The sequence below is a fragment of the Trifolium pratense genome, linkage group LG7 (assembly GCF_020283565.1).
Source record: "Trifolium pratense cultivar HEN17-A07 linkage group LG7, ARS_RC_1.1, whole genome shotgun sequence".
NCBI classification, from domain to species: domain Eukaryota; kingdom Viridiplantae; phylum Streptophyta; class Magnoliopsida; order Fabales; family Fabaceae; genus Trifolium; species Trifolium pratense.
The window spans coordinates 13150655-13170806 of record NC_060065.1 but is presented as its reverse complement, the minus strand read 5'-3'; the positions used below and the strand labels follow the sequence as shown (position 1 = coordinate 13170806).

General features: G+C 34.5%; 1 protein-coding gene and 1 pseudogene across 1 annotated transcript; both read right to left on the bottom strand.

Annotated features, from left to right (window-relative positions):
• Positions 1–316: 316 nt before the first annotated feature.
• Positions 317–3332, bottom strand: LOC123895877 (protein NRT1/ PTR FAMILY 2.13-like). Its single transcript, XM_045946347.1, has 4 exons — positions 3206–3332; positions 2883–3100; positions 1812–2383; positions 317–1323 (listed from the first exon to the last, which is right to left on the bottom strand). The coding sequence occupies exons 1-4, from the start codon at positions 3330–3332 to the stop codon at positions 492–494; spliced, it is 1749 nt and encodes a 582-aa protein (XP_045802303.1). The 3' UTR covers positions 317–491.
• A 9877-nt stretch (positions 3333–13209) lies between these two features.
• Positions 13210–17977, bottom strand: LOC123895875 (annotated as a pseudogene).
• Positions 17978–20152: the final 2175 nt, after the last annotated feature.

Below are 20152 nucleotides of genomic sequence, written 5' to 3'. Positions count from 1 at the left end.
TAAGGGTCTAGTAAAATAATAACCTTATATAATATGTATGATAATAAACACAAAAAATAAAATAAAAATGTATGATAATAAATTTAATAGCCAAATACTGCAATTAGCTTATCAGTCATCAGTAATAAACTATCAGCTATAAGCTATATGTCATCAACCATCAACTATAAACTATTCGTGATTAGCTAGGCTAATTTTAACCTAAATTTAATAATGTATGATTGTATGAAGAATTACAATATTCTTATGTATAAGCCTTGAAAGAAGTAACCGAAGTAACCTTATATAAGACGAGCAATTTTAATATATACTAAAACACAAATAAATATTAGCTATGATTGGTAGAAAACAGACATTGAACTTCAAACACTCTGGAAATTATTCATGTCACTTCTATTACAAGGAAGGTTTATTTTTGTTTGACAAATCAAGGAAAGTTTATGTAAAATATATTTGTGACCAATCTACAAACCATAGTTTGTCACTATTTGTTATCCTTTTAATGAAGTGACCTTGTAACAATATTTACGAGCACAAAATATAAAATAACACAAATTTAGCACTGCCAATCCAGCAATGATGAAATAGAAATACTCCAATCTTCCCTTATTAATATCACTATCAAGCCAATCTGATCCACCTTGTTTCCCTGTATAAGAATGCACAATGTTCACAATGAATGTGCTAAGGTTACTACCAACGGAAATATTGAGACATAGCAAAGAATTGCTTATACTTCTCATACTATTAGGTGATTCTTTGTTGAAAAATTCAGTGTATCCAACTGTTCCAAAAATATGACAAAATGCTATAAGCAAAAACTGAGGAGCTAGCCACATTACCGACATAGGCGCAACGCCGTTAGAATCTCCCATTGAAATTGTTAATTCCCTTCTTCTTTTTTCAACCAACCCTGCAACTACTACTGATAGAATTGCAGAACCATGTCCAAGTCCTATCCTTTGAAGGGTTGTTAGTCCTTGTTCTTGTTTTGTGATTTTCTCAAGTAAAGGTGAAATTACACTATCATAGAATGGTAGAAATATACCTATTGCTATTAATGTTATTACTGATAATGAGCCAGCATGTATTTCAAAATTTCCTATGTTTCTGTCCATTTTTAAGGCTTGTGATATTGAAAATATTGATAGTTGTCCTAGTGGAATGAAGACTATGATGCTTGTTACCCATATTGGTATTATTTTTAGCATGCACTTCAATTCTTCAATTTGTTGGATGCTACAAAGTCTCCATGGATCTTTGCTTGATCCATCATTGGTTAATTCATTCTCCTCAACCACAATAGCAGCTTTGTTTAAACAACTATAATAAAAAATCAAAATAAATATCAATCATTAAAATCATTAATTATAAGGTTAAGGAAGCATATAATATCCTTTGAAATTTCTACTAATATTTTAAATGTCATAATTAGATAAATGAAAGTATTTTATTAAGATCTATATTATAATATTTTTTTATTGAAAACTTGCTATATATATTCTTTGCGCAATTGCAGTGGTTGACCTCTCGAACCTTTTGTGACCCAAATGGAAGACAAACTCTCCATAAGAGATTTATTAAGGTCTAATTTTTTAAAGATATCAATTGTCCCTTTTGACTTTTAGATTTATCTTTTAAAAATAATTGAGAGAAAAAACAAATTGGTTGAATCATCCGCGGTTGAACTCAGTTTAACCCGGTTCAATCGAGTTTAATAGGCTTAGATTTGACCGCATTTGAATCAATTGATAATTGGCCAAGTCCGATTTTTTCTTAAAAAATGACTATGATGCCATATAAGTGCTTACCTAAATTCTTTTGTAAGAGGCAATTTTCCGTCCGAATCATTCTGGAATGTAGGATCATAGAAAGCTCCTTCTGAATCCTCAAAAGCAGGAAGATGAAGGTGTTTCTTGTGTCTAGCTGCTACCAACACTTGAGCAATGTTATAGAATATACTTCCTTCAGGCTGAACATAAGAATAAACTCTTATACCAGCAAAGAAAATGATAATCGAAACAACCATAAACATAGTGAACAATCCATAACCAAGAGTCCAACTAACAGAATCTTCAATATAAACCAAAAGTGTTTGGTTTATCAACATAACTAGTGTTTGTGTGGTGTAGTACAAATTATAAAACCTGCTACTTCCATGTCTTCCTTCAGAAGTTGTCAAATCAAATTGATCAACTGCAAAGGGAATGCTGCAAGGTCTAATTCCACCAGTGCCAATTGATAACCAGAATAGACCAAAAATTAAGACCCGTAGTTGGAAATCTGTGTGGTCATTACAAATACCAGATTGTTGCTGTTGAATTGAGCATGGTGTTGGATGAAGTTCTGGCACCCATGCTGTTAGCATTAGTATCACCAATCCCTATAAGTAATATTATAAACAAAAGTTGAATTATATAATATGATAATCTAATGGTTTAATAACAAATTAAAGATGTGTTGAAATATCAGCAATTTTCCATGTTATTACAGTGTCATGGTTTAACTCTACAAACATTTTAAGTGAAAAAAATAAAAATAGATTCATTTAATAACTGATTTACCTGCTCGATAATATACACGAGTTAACTCAGTTAGTTAATGAAACCTAGAAGTATTAAGCATACTATAAACAGTGCCCCGAGACAATAATATATATTTTTTTGTTCAATCTCTCGGCCAGAGCCCAGAGCAATGATTAAGCATATTAAAAAGGAAATTTTATTTTGGAACTTGTGCATTTAATATCTTAAAAGTGTAAAAGGTTGTCTTACAAATATTAATTTTATCTTTTATTTTCTATTTTGGTATGCTTAACAAGTGTCTCAGAGGCATTATTTAGCATGACCTTATAAACTCAAATTAATGAAATGAAAACATACTATAAGACTAGCAAAGGAAGCAATGGCAATTGTAAGAAATTTTCCCAAGTAGGAATCAGCAACAAAGGCACCAATGAGAGGAACAACATTGGAGACAGCCATCCAAGTATTCATAATATTTGCAGCAAGAACATGATCCATGTTATAAACTTTCATCAAATACACAATAAAGTTTGTTTGCATTCCAAAATTTGCCAACCTCTCAACTGTATCATTTCCTGCACAAAATTCTTCATGTCAATCAATCATTTCCCCTGAGCACAAATGCACAATAAAAAAATTGAAAAAGTTTCAAATTATATTGCATATTATAAGAAACACACCTAAAATATAAGGCATAGCCTTCCATCCAGGCTTTCTTTGGTTAGTTATTGGATTTGACTCAACAAGAAGGGTTTCTTCAGCTAGCAATTTTTTCTTCAGCGATGGAATTGAGCACTCTCTACTCATTGTTTTTCTTGTTTTAGACTCAATGATGTTTTTGCTAGCTTTTGTTATAAGCAAAAATATATATAGCCAAATTTAATAAAAGGAAGAAAAACAAAATAGTTAAAAGATAAGATTTGATGTGCAATGCTTCTTTTGGTCATTGGATTCATTGAATAGCGCACATGTCAAAATTGATTTGGGTCAAACAATTATGAGTAATATTGATGTCTTATCTATTAAAAAAAAAGAAGTTTTTTGAACCAAAAAAAAAAATGTTTCTTTTGGTCATTGGATTCATAAATCCCTCTTATTCTTATTATAAAAAAAAAAAATACTTTTAGTGTGATATATTTAGTATTTTTTTTTAAGATCGATTGAAGAGGAAGATAAAATTAAGGTAATTCGAAAAATGTATTTTCACAAACCTTGTAATCTAGGAAGCACCGACACCTCTATGTTTAGGCGTGGCGCGGTGTCCGACACGTGTCGATGTTCGACACTTGTATGACCCTCGTCCGACACGTGTCGAATAGCTCATATCGATGTTGGAAAAAAAATTCAATTTTTCCTTTAGTTTGACACTCTTTTGATCGGTGTCCGACACCTGTAGGCTGTAAGACACTCATATGACACGTGTCGGACAAGTGTCCCAAAAATAATTATTTTTTCTTTGCTTATACTCTCATTATGCACATATCAGACATATCTACAAGAGTTAAAGATGTGTAGAAACAACAATATTGATCAATGAGGGATTGAAGACATTACATTTAGATTACGATATTTTTAGTTTTTTCGATCGTAGATAGATAAATAAAGGTAAAATACTATCATATCTTGTTTTAAAACTTTTTTTAAAAAATAACTTGCTCAAATTAAATTTACATGTATATATTTTGATTCTCAATTATATGGTTTCATAAATATGTAGCGGTGTCGGTATCCTATATTTTTTACATTAGCAGTGTCGCGGTGGCCGTGTCGTGTCGCGGTGTCCGTGTCGGAGTCCGTGCTTCATAGCTTGTAATAGCTAGGTTGACGCAAAAAACCAAGAAACTCAGGTGTAGCTTCTTTTAATTTTAGAAAAATAATTTTCTTTCATTTTCTCTTGTGTTCTTAGTTTAGTATTGTTTAGTTTATGTTTGTTGCTCATCATGTGTAGGTGTGAGTAGTTTATGCTTTTAATTTGTTGACTGCGATTACTGATTAACAAGTTATATCATATGTTATAGTGTATTTGTTGTTTAAATTAAGACAGGAAGATGAAGCACCGAATTGAATGGAGAAGTAAATGTATGTTTTGATCCTCTTTGTTATTACGCTTATTGTGCGTCTAGTAGTATGTGAGGATCTCCATCTTGTTTTAATCATGGAAGATCCACATCCATCCAGCTTTGCCCGTTGATGACATGAATAAGAGTTGCCATCAGCGCATCTGTTTCATCTCCGGCAGTGATATGTGATACATCCAGAGTTGTATCCTGATCACACCTCTAAAATATGCATAATTTTAACAGTTATTTTACTTAATAAATTTTACTTATAGGTCAAGTTATTGAAACTAGCTATTTTACTACATTTTTTTATACCTCTAAAATATGTATGGTTTTTGTAGTAGTTTCACTTAGGATATGTTTGGTAAAAATAAGTTATAAGTTAGCTGATAGCTAATAAGCTAGCTTACGGCTGAAAAGCTAGCTTATAGCTGGAAAGCTGAAAAGCTAGCTAATTGAAATAAAGTGTTTAGTAAAATTAGCTTTTAAAGCGGTTAATAAATATAAAATGACATAATTGATAGTTAGTAGTTTCTTTTTTAGAGTGAGTAGTTATTAAATTAAAGGGTGAAAATGAAATAAAGTGTAAAAAGCTATAAGCTATAAGCTCAAACGCTACTTAAAATAGCATCTGAAAAAAACTATAAGCTAGTAAAAAAAACTTGTTACCAAACAACTCTAATTTTTTGAAACAAGCTTATAAGCTCATATAATAAGCTATAAGCTAGCTTGTTTATGTTACCAATCACATCCTTAATGCAAGACACACCCGTATGATGCATCAACAAATTTTTGGTCTTTCCTTTTCCCTCTTTATGACCATTTACCCTTTTGTGGCTATACAAAGAGTCATCCTCTCATGTTAAAGACATTCATCATCTCTTGCAAACATTCCATATTATACTAAATAAAGTTTTCTCTTTTTATTTTCTTTGTTCTTAGTTATTTGTTCTTCGTTTTAGTTTATGCTTGTGGTTATCGACCATGATCAAGATGAGTAGTCCGCTTTACTTTGGAGTTGTAAGAAGTTTTTTTGGTCTCGCTGCCGGGGACATCGCATGTAGCGATGGGGTGGGAGGTGTGGAGAGACCTCCTTCACCGCCTGTTGTGGGGGTTCCGCTTGTGGTTATGTGATTTATTTCCTTACTTTATTTTATGGTGTGTCTTGTATGTTTAATCTAATTTTATGTTTTTGATTTTTTTTATGAACTAGTTAAAAGACTCGTGCATTCGCACGGGTCTATTGACTTTTATTCGATATTAAGTTTCTTATTATATTAAGGTTAAAATTTATTTAGAATAAAATATTTAAAAATTTATTATATAATATTGTTAAAATATAAGTGAAACTTGTGATGTGTTATTTCTTGTAAAATTTATTAAATGAATAAATTATCAATGACAAATAATGCTCTCGTGTATATTTTTTAATAAAAAATTTAAAATTTGATTAGGATAATTTAGTAAATTTGATAGTAATTAATTTTATTATATATTTTTTATAATAACTTTAGTATTATATTGCTCAAAAAAACTTTATTATTATATTTTTTTAATAATAATAACTTTATTATATTATTATTAAAAATTAGTACTAGTAACTTTGGTGGTAATATTGTTTGTTTATTTTTTATGAGAAATATTGTTTCTTTTTTTTTATTTTTTTTGCAAAAATATTGTTTATGTTTCAATTTTTCTATATTCCTATTGTTATGCATATTTATCTTATTTTTTCATTGGTTCTTTTTATTCCTATTTTTAAGCATAAATATATTTTTCTGTTTTGTTCTTATCATAATTTATTTTATTCCTATTTTTAAGCATATCATCTTTTTATTTTTTGAACAAGCCAAAATGAGATATATATTAACAAACTAGTCTTCTTAGCACAAGATGTGCCAAGATAGACTATCAAAGTTTACAAATAGTCATAGAGAAAAAATAAACAATCATACAAGGCCCAAACATAATAAAGGACTAGACCACCAACTATGGTAGTTTGCGACTAAAGTAACACTCGTCGTCTTCAACCACCTATAGGAAAAAAGCTTAATCTTGTCCAACAACTGATAAATAGTACTGACTGAGCCCCTGAATAACCTGTGATTTCTTTCCGTCCACACAACCCATACGCTAGCAAGTCAAATGAGTTGTAAAAAAGACCGACGTGCTCTAGATCCACCAGCTGAGAGAGTAAACTGAACAAAATGATCCCTGATAGAATTAGACTCCACCGAAGAAATACCAATCCAAGTCCGAACTAGATCCCAAAGAGGACCAAAAGTACTGCAAGAGATGAATAAGTGATGAGCCGACTCTACCACCCCGCAACCAGATACACACAGATGAGCTGCAGAAGATAATATGCCTCTAGTGACCAGGTTTGACTTAGTGGGCAACCTGTCACGCAGTAAACGCCACGCCAAAATGGAAACCTTCAAGGGAACCTGAGGATGCCAAATGAGATGCTCTGCCTCATCCAAAGTAACCGGATGAATAGAAGTCAAAAGCTGATATGCTCCACGAACAGTAAAGCCTGTATCGGGGTCTGGCTGCCACTGCCACCTATCTGAATACTGTGCCTGTAAAGAAATGTTAGAAAGTAAAGACTGACACTCCCCTAACATCTCCTCCTCCCACGCCCTCAACTGTCTACGCCACACCCAGGCCGCCCCATCCGTCCCCCACCCACGATGGAACATCTCAGACACCGTAAGCAATTTGGTCTCAGCCAACTCAAACAAACGCCCAAACCGCTCACTCAACGGGTTCTCATCCAACCAGGGATCGGTCCAGAAAAAAGTATCGACACCGTCCCCCACCCTCCTAACAACATGATCCCCAAACCATCTTCCCTCTGGCACACCAACACCCTCCCTAATACTCACTATCTCTCGCCACCACGTAGACCCTTTCCTCCCTCCATCTCGCAGTCGCCCTCGCTCCATCCCGTACCGAGCTGCCAACACTCTAAACCACATCCCCTCTCTATCCACTAACATCCTCCAACACCATTTACCTAGAAGTGCCAAGTTGAACTCCCTCAACTGCCTAACCCCCAGACCTCCATACTCCTTACGAAGACAAATAGTTTTCCAATTAACCCAAGCTGTTTTCCTAGAAGCCTCACACCCCCCCCCAAAAAAAATTAATTAAAAGAGATTCAATAGAAGAAATGATACCTGAGGGAGCTTTGAAAAAGGATAGAGCATAGACAGGTAGAGAGGTCAAGACAGACTTCAGTAAAACCAGACGACCACCAAAAGAAAGAAAACGACTTTTCCACCCAGATAATCTATTTTTTAAACGATCCAACAACGGTTCCCAAAAGACCAAACGCCTCGAATCGCCCCCAATAGGAAGACCCAGATAAAGGAAAGGAATCTTTCCCACTTTACAACATAGAGCCGACGCAGCCTCGTGTAACCAAGAATCAGGAATATTAACCCCCACCAACATACTTTTGTTGAAATTAACTTTCAAGCCAGACATCGTCTCAAACAGCACCAGGACAGCCCTCAAGGCTCGAACATTAGCCCAACTCTTTTCACCAAGCAGAAGAGTGTCATCAGCAAATTGAAGGTGCGTCACCGATATAGGATCAAACTCGCCCATGTTATACCCCGTAAAAAAGTTTTGGGTGACCATAGCCTCCATCAACACATTCAAACCCTCAGCAGCTAAGAGAAAAAGGAAAGGAGATAGAGGGTCTCCTTGTCTAAGGCCCCTCTCGAGAGGGAATTCGTCAGTTGGACAACCATTAACAAGAACAGAAGCCGTAGCCGTGCCCACACACTCCCTAATCCATTTCCTCCACAATGTTGGAAACGACATTCTCTCCATAACCTTATCCAGGTATCCCCAATCCACCGAATCATAGGCCTTCTCAAAATCCACTTTGAAAAGCATAAGTTCTTTTTTAGACTTTCGTGCCTCATCCACTACCTCATTAGCAATGAGAATGCCATCCAGAATTTGTCTATCCTTAACAAACGCTGACTGAGACTCTGATATCACACTACCAATAACAAGACGCAACCTATTAGCCAGAACCTTTGCCAAAATTTTATAAAGGCTTCCTACAAGCGAAATCGGCCTAAACTCATTCAACCGTTGAGGGCTATCAACCTTTGGAATCAGGGCTATGAAAGTAGAATTAATGCCCTTTGACAACTTACCATTCCGATGAAAATCAGAAATAAAACGCATAACATCACCTCGAAGCTCAGCCCAAAAATCCTTTATGAAACCAAAATTTATCCCGTCAGGACCAGGGCTTTTAAAGCTATCACAGTCCCACACAGCTGATTTCACCTCGTCTTCCGAGAAAGGTTTAGTGAGGCTACTGCACTCAACATGATTCAACCTTTTAAACAAGAGATTATCCACCCCGGGCCTCTCCACGTTGGAGGACTTAAAGTGAGACGCAAAATGCGAAAACACGGCCTGCCGAATAGGAGACACGCCCTCCAAAGTAGCCCCACCCACTTGAATTACAGAGATAGTATTCCCCCTTTGACGACCTGCAGCAACAGTATGAAAATACTTCGAGTTCGCATCTCCTTCTTTAAGCCACAACGAGCGAGACTGTTGCCAGCTGATGCTGGCACTCAACCGAGAGAGAGAGTGAATATTCGCTATGACCTCGTGCAACTCCTCTAACTCATCACCAGACAGGTCATCCTCTTCCCCCTTCTGGTCTAAAAACGACAACTTGTCTTTCAAAGAATCAATACGACTAGGCAAATTCTTTCTATATTTTTTGTTTGTATTTATCTTATATTCTTTTTATATATATTATTAATATTTTTGTAGTGAAATTACAATGAAGGATATAAAACTTGCAACGTGATTAAAAGTAATAAAGATAAATTAGTAATTTTGGTGGTAATCGATTTTAATATATTAGTAATAGATAGATATAATGATAAATATATTCACATGTACGTAGATAATGACCGAAGGATCGAGAGGTGAAGGTCACCGTTGGAAAATTAAAAATTAGACAGGAGCAAAGTAGTCAGAGTCGAGATCGGGGAAGGATCACAAGATCATGAATCGGGGGATCGTAACACGGATCGTAAGATCCTACCAGATTCATAAATGCATAAATTTATGCATATATATATATATATATATATATATATATATATATATAATAATAATAATAATAATAATATATATAATAATATATTTTGTTTTATTAATATCATTATGGCTTTTTAAAATCACATTAGTTTGTTAGTATTATTATTATTATTATTTTTAATCGAGCAGTCAGTATTAATTAATTATTGAAAAATAACCAAAAAAACAAGTTGGAAATAGAAAACCATATTTTTATTATAAAAAAAATAAAGGAAGAAAGAAAAGCGCATAACAAAATAAAAAACGTAGAACAAAAAAAAGCAAGTCTCTTGTCATTTGAACTTTGAGCAAATGGAAGTCTCTTAGATAGTGTTGGAGCAAAAGGAAGTCTCTTGCTAGGTGTTTGAGCATAGAAGTCTCTTACTAGTGTTTGAGCAGAGGAAGTCTCTTGCTTGGTGTTTGAGCAATTGTAATCTTGGTGATTATAGTGAAATATCGTGGAAGTGCAAGGGGACTAGACTTCTCTCAATTTGTGGGAGGAATCAGTATAAAATTGTTTTGTGTTCTCTTCTCTCTTTCTCTTAGCTTTTCAATATCCGCTGCAAATGCTTAACAAAACAACAGTTTCATCAAACTCTGAACTACTTCAAAGGCTGATAAGTTAAGTTTTCTTTAAATCAAGAAAAAGTAAACACAATTCAACCCCCTTCTTGTGTTTTTTCTCACCTTCGATATATAGGCCCATAAAGTTGATAATTTCTTAGGAAATTGAATAGTTACAACATAAGTGTCATTAAGAGTGGGAAAACCAAAATTTAAAACTGCCAAAATGCCTTAACAAAGCCTGTCACGGCCTTGTGGAGCACTGGCATGGCTGTGACAACACGTGTTTCCGGACATTATTTCCTCTTCTGCTATGTTTGTCACAACCGTGACAGTCATCCTAACCCTTGATGTTTGGTTTTCTCGCTCTTAAGGCAAAATGTAGTGGACAAAATGGCCATAATGCACGAAATTATTATTCTCTTCCTTTAAAACACATGATGACTTGATCAAATATCCATCAAAATAGGCCTAGAAAAAGCACATTTGTGACAAATGTTTCGCAGTTATGCTTGGGGGTAACTATCTGGCATGCTTGAGCACTACGAGCATGGTGACATGGACAGATGCTTTACGAACATGGTGACATGGACTAGCGCGCTTTACAACCGCGATGACAAGGAAAGTTGTTCACAATGCTAAGATACCTTTTTTACTTTCTTTTAAAAAGATAGGTTTTCACATGAGAAAAACACATAATTTGTGCTTTGGATGAAATCCATAACCTTGGGGTACTTTTATATTATAAGTAAATCGATCTTTGTTGCATGCTTGTTTGATCATTAAAAATCCAAAATAACCACCATAATCATCTTCACTATTTCTCTAATCTTTTTATATAACAAAAATAATTTTCCCATGTAAGATACTAATTTTGATCAATATCAATATAATATTCCCTCTACCTTGTTACTTGCAAGTCCACGTGGATTCGATACTCTTTATTACGAAGACATGCTCGTGCACTTGCGAGCTTGTCATGTCTGGGATGTAGGGATCATAATCAGGGTCATTTTCAGATGTGGTGGTCGGTGCTCTATCGTGGCTATCAATTTCATTGAGCGGCATGCCAAGGGGCATTTTCGGTTTGTCGTTGCGGAGAACGCCATTGTTTTTGTTGGCCATTAGTCGTTTTTGAGTAGTTTGAAGGGATTTAAGAGGAGTTTTTTCAAAAATTTAATCCTCTTAGCGGAACAATCCCGATGAACGGATCTTGATTAAACCATTAATCACAAATCAAAGAACACAAAACCACAAGTTTATGTGTTTACCTCTTGAAGTGCAGAACCTTTAAAGTAGAAACTGTTTCTGATCACGAGCAAAGCAAAGTAGCGATGCATCTACTCAGTCCACAGGAACAGACCTTCTCCGATGACCGGTGCTAGCCAATTCCACCAGAGATTCAGAGAGAACCGGGTTTTAGAGAGCGGCGGCTAGGTTTTCACTTTGTGAATTAGGTTAAGCTCTCTTTAAAACTTCATCACAAGGGTTCTATTTATAGAATCACTTGTGTGGTCATCAAGCCAAGCACTACACCGTACCTTACGGTGGACCGCATTTCTCTATTTTCATAAATTAAATAATAAGTCATACTTAATTATTTAATTACTAATAAGTCTTACTTATTTATTTCTCTCATCTATCTGTCCTTTGTGTGTGACCCTATAGGTTCTCGTAACGTTGACAATAATATTAAATCACATATTTAATATTATAAACAGTGAGCGGTATCTAGCAACACATCACTGCTACCCAAGTGACGAGAATGTCATGTGATCTGACGAAACCTTTCCGTGATAACGATCGTGTGTATAATTACCCCTTTGCCCTTATATCTATATTGAACACAAGACATAGATCGTGTCACCCTTGTATGGTTCAATATTTTATTTCTTGATCCCAGGATATACTGAACAACGAATAAGCTCAATATCTCATATTGACTTAGTTCGGCGTGGCCACGCATTTTATCAGTCATATTCCATCAAGAGGCCTACAGATATTGCTCCTGTTATGTAGGAGGGGCAAATTCCATCTAGGTCACTCATGTCCCTCAGCATGATTTGTGGAGTACCCATCAACCGACTTTATAGTCATCCTGTTACGGACAATGTTTGAACGGCAACTAAGTACTCTACTCCACATCTAGGGTCCATAGTGGTTTCAGGTCGAAGGGTGGTATACACCATTATCACTATGAGAATAACTTATGACACTTTTCATAAATACAATGTAGCATTCTCATGGCGGGTCAATCCAATATAAATATTACTCCTAATATTTATATCTATGTGAAGACTTGATATCTCATATCCATGACTCGTGAGATGAAGTCATCGGTCTACTCACATAATAGTCTCTATGTTTTACTGTTATCCCACATCACAGTAAAACTTAATTATGGATACTTTAAAAATAGTGTCATTATGTTTAATGGAGTCTCACTATTAAGTCACACTTAATGTTCCATTAACTAGACTAGCTATTCTAGGGACTTTATTAGTTTGAAACAAACATAATAAAGAAATGTCTTATTATATATATATTAAATATATAAATCAAAGTCATCATACAAAAGACGATTCTATCAAAATAGATTGGCTTTTAGGGCTTACTCCAACATAGTTTTGATCTTAAGTTTTAGGAAAATATAGGGGAACTATAGTTCTCACAGACGGCGACACTAATCAGAATCGACATGACCGGTGGTTCTCCTCTTCAATACTATGGTGTGAAGGGAGAGGGGGTTGTACCTGTAGTCGGACGCTCAAGTAAGTAAAAAGTATATGGGCCTTCTACATGAGAAAACTATATATAGCCTCCGACATTTGATAAGTGTGTGTATGTTAGAGGAGTAATTCTTAATAAAGGGTAAACCCTTGAAGGAGAGACCTCTTCTATTCTCACACATTCATTCAATCATATGTTCTACCTTTTCATTTGTTTCTATCAACTTTTTCCTTTAGATCCATAATCCACTGTCCACATCCCACTTTCTGTTCATGTGGTTTCGAAGTCAAATATTTTTAAGTGACTACCTTTTGTTATTAGCATTTTTCTTTTGGGTTTTACTTTTTGTGGGAACAGGGATACTGTGTTAGTCAGTAACCTAAATGATTATTCTACTCAGCATCTCATACCACTGCTCAAGCTATGAAGAAAGAAGAGATGTGGACAATCAGGTTTTTATTTATTTTGAAAACAAAAATCAGGTAATGATGCTGCTGACAAGAAGTTACATTTTCTAGTGCCAACAATCACTGTACTTAAAAAATAAAAGTAACATAAAAAGCACTTCAGGTTGAAACACATCTGAAAAGGATAGGAAATTTTATATGTAAAAAAATAATAGATATAAGGAAAAAGGTGGACAACAAAGATAGCTTTATTTACAATAATGTATGGTGTGGCCAATGCAATTAAAAATCATTTATTCTGGTAATTGTAATAGCACTCATTGAGTTAATCCTATAATTTGGAGGAAAAGAATAATAGGAAAGGATTCACTTTTCATAAGATGGACTCTACAGGACACGTTGGAGACCTTATATTAAATTAGAAGTTTTATTGATCAATTTTCTGAGGGCATTTATGTGACTATTTTTGTCCTGTAGCATTATCCATTGCAATTTCAGGCTGAAAACTAAGCTGGTCCTAAAGCTAAAAAAACTACAGAAGCCAGTGTAATCATTTGAAACTTCAATAGGAAAATGATGGTTAGTGCCATTCCTGAGACAGCGTTTACAATCAACTCATGTAGCCAGTGTAAACAAATCTCGGTGAAAATAGCAAACAACTTAAGAGAGTCAGATCAAACATATTTAAGACAAAGTGGACAGACTTTATTATTGAGGCCACAGCCCACAATGGGGTTACTACTGAGCCCCACAAAGGCTGATCATCAAAACAAGCATGAGAGAAAGAGAGAAATGCTGCCTGAATAGCAACATGAACAACACACTACCTGGATTAGCCATACGGCATTCTTACTATAAAGAGCATTGTTAACAAACCAACTTGCCAGCTGATCCCATTCGCCCTGTTTTCTTCCATAAACAGAGATCCTGTACTCGGCCATCTGAAAATTTTATATTTTACAGAAATACAATGAGATACGAATATCACGGGGAAAAAGTAACTTAGATCACTGTAAACCTTACCTGATATTTACTTGCTTCAAGATCCAACAAAACTTGCTTTGTTACTTCAGCCAGAAACCTTCCTGCAATATGGGTAGTTTTAAGCTATTATGAATTCAAAAAACATCAACTAACACATTTAATAATCATTTGGAGTTGCTAAACTTTATACAATTAAATAATAGGTATCATTCTCATAGCTATACTAACCCTGGATAAGATTATCCTGCTTTAAAAATATCTCTCTGAGTCTACTCTGTCCACAAGGATTATACTTTAGGTTGAATTTGTCAAATCTATGAAATGTGCTCTTATCTGCATGGACGTCCAACAAATCCACATTCAGATCATATCTGCGTCATAATTTTCACTAATTAGAAATAAGCAGAAATGCAAGCCCGTAAGCATAAGATGATCTCATTCTTGAAGAAGCTAAATGAAAACATCAGAGGACAATGCATACCCAGTCAACTCCAAACTCTCAAACACCTCCTTAAAGCGTCATATACTTTCCATCTCTAAATATAACAACCTGAACACATAAGTTAATACTAATAGAAAAACATACAAAAGCTACTAATCTAAAACTACAAGAGGAAAAACGAAAAGAGGGGGAGGTAAGCCTACAGCATTATATTTCAAAATATAGTTATAATCTGAGAGCAGATTTTTACCTCATCAGGTTCTTTTCTTAACTTTGACTTGATGAAGCGAAGGAGATGCTTCTGATTCATGCATGCAGAATGATGAATGTGAGTATCAACTTTTCGGATATTGTAGAAGTCTCGGTGTGGTGCCCTTTTCTGGGCAACAAACTCCTGATCTGCATTCAGTAACAGATGAAGGCGGAATTTCTGTATAATGATCAGATAGATGTTACAAACAAACGCCACAGTAAAGCATAAAGAAAGCATGTATAAAGAAATTTGTGAAAACATACTTCCTCAAGAAATCGCAGTCTGTGGTAGCATGCAGAGCGAACATTCCCAATGGACATAACTTTGAGAATGTAATCCATATGAGTAAAAAAACTTGTTGCGCTTGCAACAGGGAATAGCTCTTAAGTGTCTGTGCACATATTCATATAAAGCTCAGTTCTTTGATTCTCGACAAACAAATATTGAAAATTAGATAGCAGAGAAATAATCATCAAAATGCCCTATTGTTAACACTCTGCATACCAGTTTTACTTGCAAAAACACGTACGACTCCATCTTCCATCCTAAAGTGGTGCTGTTTGCAATTTCAAAAAGCCAGTAAGTCGTAACATTATCAGACAAACACTTCAAAACATAAATGTCTGTTAATAACTCCAGCAGATTCCACGTGTATGAGGAAAATCTGAGTAACAGATCAATAATGGACAAGAAAGAAACTTACTCCTGTTGCTTCAACTGGTTCAAAGTGAAATGGATCAGAGTTAGTTTCGACAGGTTCAGCCTTCCATGGAACGAGATTTTCCTTGTAAACATATTTCTTCCGCAAATCTAAGCATTCACGAATCATCTTGCAAACTTCCTCCTCTTCAATATTCATTGGCTCTGAACAAGACAATGATGCATTTAATACTGGTTCTTTCAACTTCTCCATAAAACGACGATAGAAAACGTATTCATAGTTTTGTTATCATTTAAAAAAGTAAGCACAAAAACGGGGAGCAAACAAAGTTAAAATACAATAGAAAAAGAGGATAGGAAAATGAGGATACATGCAGGATTAAATCCGAAACTATTTAACACGAAAGAATTTAGAAACAATAAGAATAGTAAGACAACGATAGGACTTAAAAGTACCGAGCATTGTACTTCTTGCCGACAAGACATTATTGACAAACACAAGTTCATTCCCAGCTGCATTTACTGAAGTTGAATCTGCAATTGCACCGTTAATATTTGTACCAGCTCCTGCTTCTTTCGAAACCTCTCCAAACATCTGATTATTCGCAGCATTTACATCATCAACTCTGAATGGAACAGTTGAATTTAGTCCCTGCAATTCAACAACATCATGAACCACATAAAAGGCCGATATAGAAATAAATGTAGCACGAATTATGATACACCAAAAGAAAGCAAGGATAAGGAAAAAAATTTATTATCATGCACCATACCAATACTATCTTAAACTACCAAATCAAAAAAGCATCCTTGCAAAGCCTTCGAATTGTGAACCATCCAAGTATCATGTTAACATATAAAATGCAATGACTCTGGACCTCAGGTTCTATAGAGCCTAATTGGTTTGAAATTATTTTTTTTTATTTCCTATGCTAACTTTTTGCTAACATACAAAAAAAGTTACACCTTATTTTGACTTTTTTTTTAATTTTTAAAATTTTGTTACTGCTTTCACCAATTGCTACACAAAACTTCAAAACCAGAAAATAAATGAATCAAAGTAGTATTTTACATAAAAAATAACAAATAACATTTTAGCAAACCAATTAGGGCCAACTAAACATGCTTAAAACACAAGAAAGTGTGTTCCTCAACTTGCCTACTACTAACCGAAGAAAATGAAAAGAGTTTAATGAACATACATTGTTGGTCTAAATCAGTTTTTCATTGGACCTTAGGGTAAAACTTATTGATTTACACCGAAAAAGTGTATCATTTAAATCCAAAAGAAAATTATCAACAAAATCCATATTTTAGTTAACAAAGACTTAAATAAACAGCTTAATCCTCACATAAGAATTTGAAGAATCTCTAGTCCACAGGGTAAAAAGGAATCCGATTATCCTCACTAAGCTGTGTTCCATCATCATCAGAATCATCAGCATTTTCAAATGTATTTCGTCCCGGTGATCTCGGAGTGTTAATTCTACCAACAGAAGCTATCCTCTTATAAGAACTCGAAATCTGAGAACTCTCTGCAACAAAATTACCAACCACAAATCACAAATTAAAGCCAACATTTCAAGACTAAAAAAATCATACAAAACAGAAAATGTTTAGGTTTTTCAAATTCGCACCAAGCTTTGAACTCGTTCGAAGAGATGGAAGCCCTAACGGAACAGAATTAAGATTATCATGCGAAGACGAACGGTTCTTACGACCATCAGGAAACCATTCAGTTGCAGAAACAACGTCCGGCATGGAAGAAGAAACTCTATAGTTTCGAAGCAAGTTCGTATTCTCATCTAAAGACCTCGACAACGTTCCTTGATAATTTCTCGAATCGTTATCCGTTTCCGTTTCTCCGCCGTCGAACCCGCTCAGATCATCGCCGTAGTTCTCTTCCTCATCGGAGTTTGCTTCATCGGTTGTTACAGCAGGCGGTGCGCGACGGATTTCGACGATACGGTGGAGGACATGGTCGACGGTGCGGCGGTGGATGTAGAAAGCGGAAATGGCCATGAAAGAGGCTCCGAGTAACGCGGCCATAGCGAGGTGGAGAGATTGTGGGAGTGATGTGGAAGATGAAGGATCCATTGTTAGAGTTTTCTGATGATGAAGTTGAGTTCGCTATGTGTTTGTGTGAGTGTCTCAGTGACTCACACTTCCACTGATGAAAGGGTTTTTGTTTTCGCGCAAGTTCGACCTAATGAAAAATCGTTAAATGGACCCGTGAGGTAGTTTACGTGGCAAAGCTTTATGCGTCTGTTTGTTACGAGAGCAATGTTGTAGAGAGAGATATCAAAGAGAGAAAGAGAGGAGAAACTACAATTTTCTATTGTTTGGCATGGGCAAGAAAGAGGGAAGAGAGACAAAACTGAAGTGAGGATAAATGGAATCCATTTTAGTTTTACCCTGTGACTTGAGATTCTTCAAATTCATGAAAATTTTCTCTAATAATTACTCCATCTATTTGTTTTTAAGTGTCGTTTTTTACCATGACACACATGTTATCGTATAATTTTGATCACTACTATTTTTAATTATCTATCATAAAAAATTATTAAAATTTTATAACAAATTGAATAATATTCTATTTGCTAACATTTGATTTTATACATTAATAAAAATTTATGATAAAAGTAGATTATGCGAATAGTGGACGGTTATTCAAAATGACACTTTAAAAAGGAACGGATGAAGTACTATTTTGAATATTCTCTCTAATATTCATTTTCATCACTTTATGTTAGAACTATTTTCAAATGGATCATCCACGTTAATTTTAATCAAAGAGCGCGAGTTTTAGCGACGAGTCTTTCTTTTTAGGTTTCCTGAGCTTCTCACGCACCCCCTACTTTCCATTTACACCCCTCTTACTGGTTAGGTTGCGAGAGTATAAGGTACCGTTTGGCCCATTTTTTTTAGGTGTAGAAGCTATTTTTATCATAAAGATAGATATAGGGTCCGTTTGACTTAGTTTTTTTAGAGCTTATGCAAACAACTTATGCAATATAAATTAGGTTTTATACTATTTTATAAGTTCAAACTAGTGAAAATTGTAATTTTATAAATTATTTTATCATAAACTACCTTGACAAACTTATAATAATATATAAAAATTGCATAAACTCTAAAAAAAGTTGGGCCAAATAAGCCCATAATAGCTTTAAAACTAAAATTAAAGTTGTTTGGTAAATCTTACTTTATTTATAAAAAAAAGTTAAAAGTTTTTTTTTTTTTTAATTATAATGAGGTTAAAAGATATGTTTCACAATATATTATAATTTTTCTTAAAATATAGAAAACTGTTTTTTTCTTTTCTTACCTTAGCTTTTAAAAATGGTTGTTTGATCTAGCTTCTTAGTTCTAAGGAAAAAGAAGAGGAAAAAAATCTAAGCCAAACGGTAACTAAAATTGCAAAAACTGTGAAAAAATGGTTCGTTGGCTACACCGCGAACGGAATTCACATTACAAATAGCAAAACTCGTTGGCAGAAGAAGAAAAAAAAGTCTCCCGTGCAATCAAACTGTATTGACAAGTGGTCAAATGTGATCGGTCACGTGTGTGGTTGTCATATAGCTTCAGCCAATCAAACTACTTGGTGAATTCTATAAACTCACACCATTTGTGCGAAAAAAAATCATACTAATTTTCTCATTCTCCCTATTATCTCATTCTAGCTTCTTTTTTTTTACATTTTTTCTTGTGCTATTTTGTTCATTGGTCGCATAGTTCGTCGTCGGTTATTCGTATCGCTCCTACCAGTGTGCTTAAGTCACCATGGTTGGGAACAATGTGGTAATTAAACTGGGAAATTTTTGGGCTCTATTGGGAATGATATGACTAACTGAGAGACATCTGCCCGGATTTTTTTTACCACAAGAGGGGCATTTTTATGTATTTTTTCTGTCTAATGTAAATTTGCTTTTGGTTGTAATGAAAATCAATAAAATTAAGGTCGTCCTCAAGATTTTGAGTGTTTTGTTGAAATTATAAATTTGGTGTTTCTTTTGGTAGAGGTAGTCGTAGATTAAAAAAAAAAAAGGTACGATAGAGATAGTGCATGGTTCAATTGACTTTTTTCTGGGCCACAAAGTTAATAGTCCAAATGTCCAATAAGTTTTTACTAATTTTAGGTTTTCTATTTTTACAGTGAATCACATTTATGTGGGATTTGCTTATCAAAAAAAAAAAAACATTTATGTGGGATTTTTTGACACAATTAATGTATGGAGTTTTTTTTTGTACATAGAGAGAACGATTTTATTTTAATATATTAATATTTTTAAAGGTTTAATGGCACATTTGGTTCAAAAAAAAAAGTTTAATGGCACATTTGATCCCTTATGTTTATTTTAGGTTTTAAGTTGGTCTCTTATGTTTATTTTGTTTCAAAT

Excerpts from the sequence above, each read along its gene's own strand:
- LOC123895877 (XM_045946347.1), bottom strand. The coding sequence starts at position 3,332 with ATGAGTAGAGAGTGCTCAATTCCATCGCTGAAGAAAAAATTGCTAGCT. Across the intron at positions 2,384-2,882 it reads CTTCCTTTGCTAGTCTTATA|GGATTGGTGATACTAATGCT; the intron begins GTATGTTTTCAT and ends TATTACTTATAG. Across the intron at positions 1,324-1,811 it reads CCTCTTACAAAAGAATTTAG|TTGTTTAAACAAAGCTGCTA; the intron begins GTAAGCACTTAT and ends TTTTTATTATAG.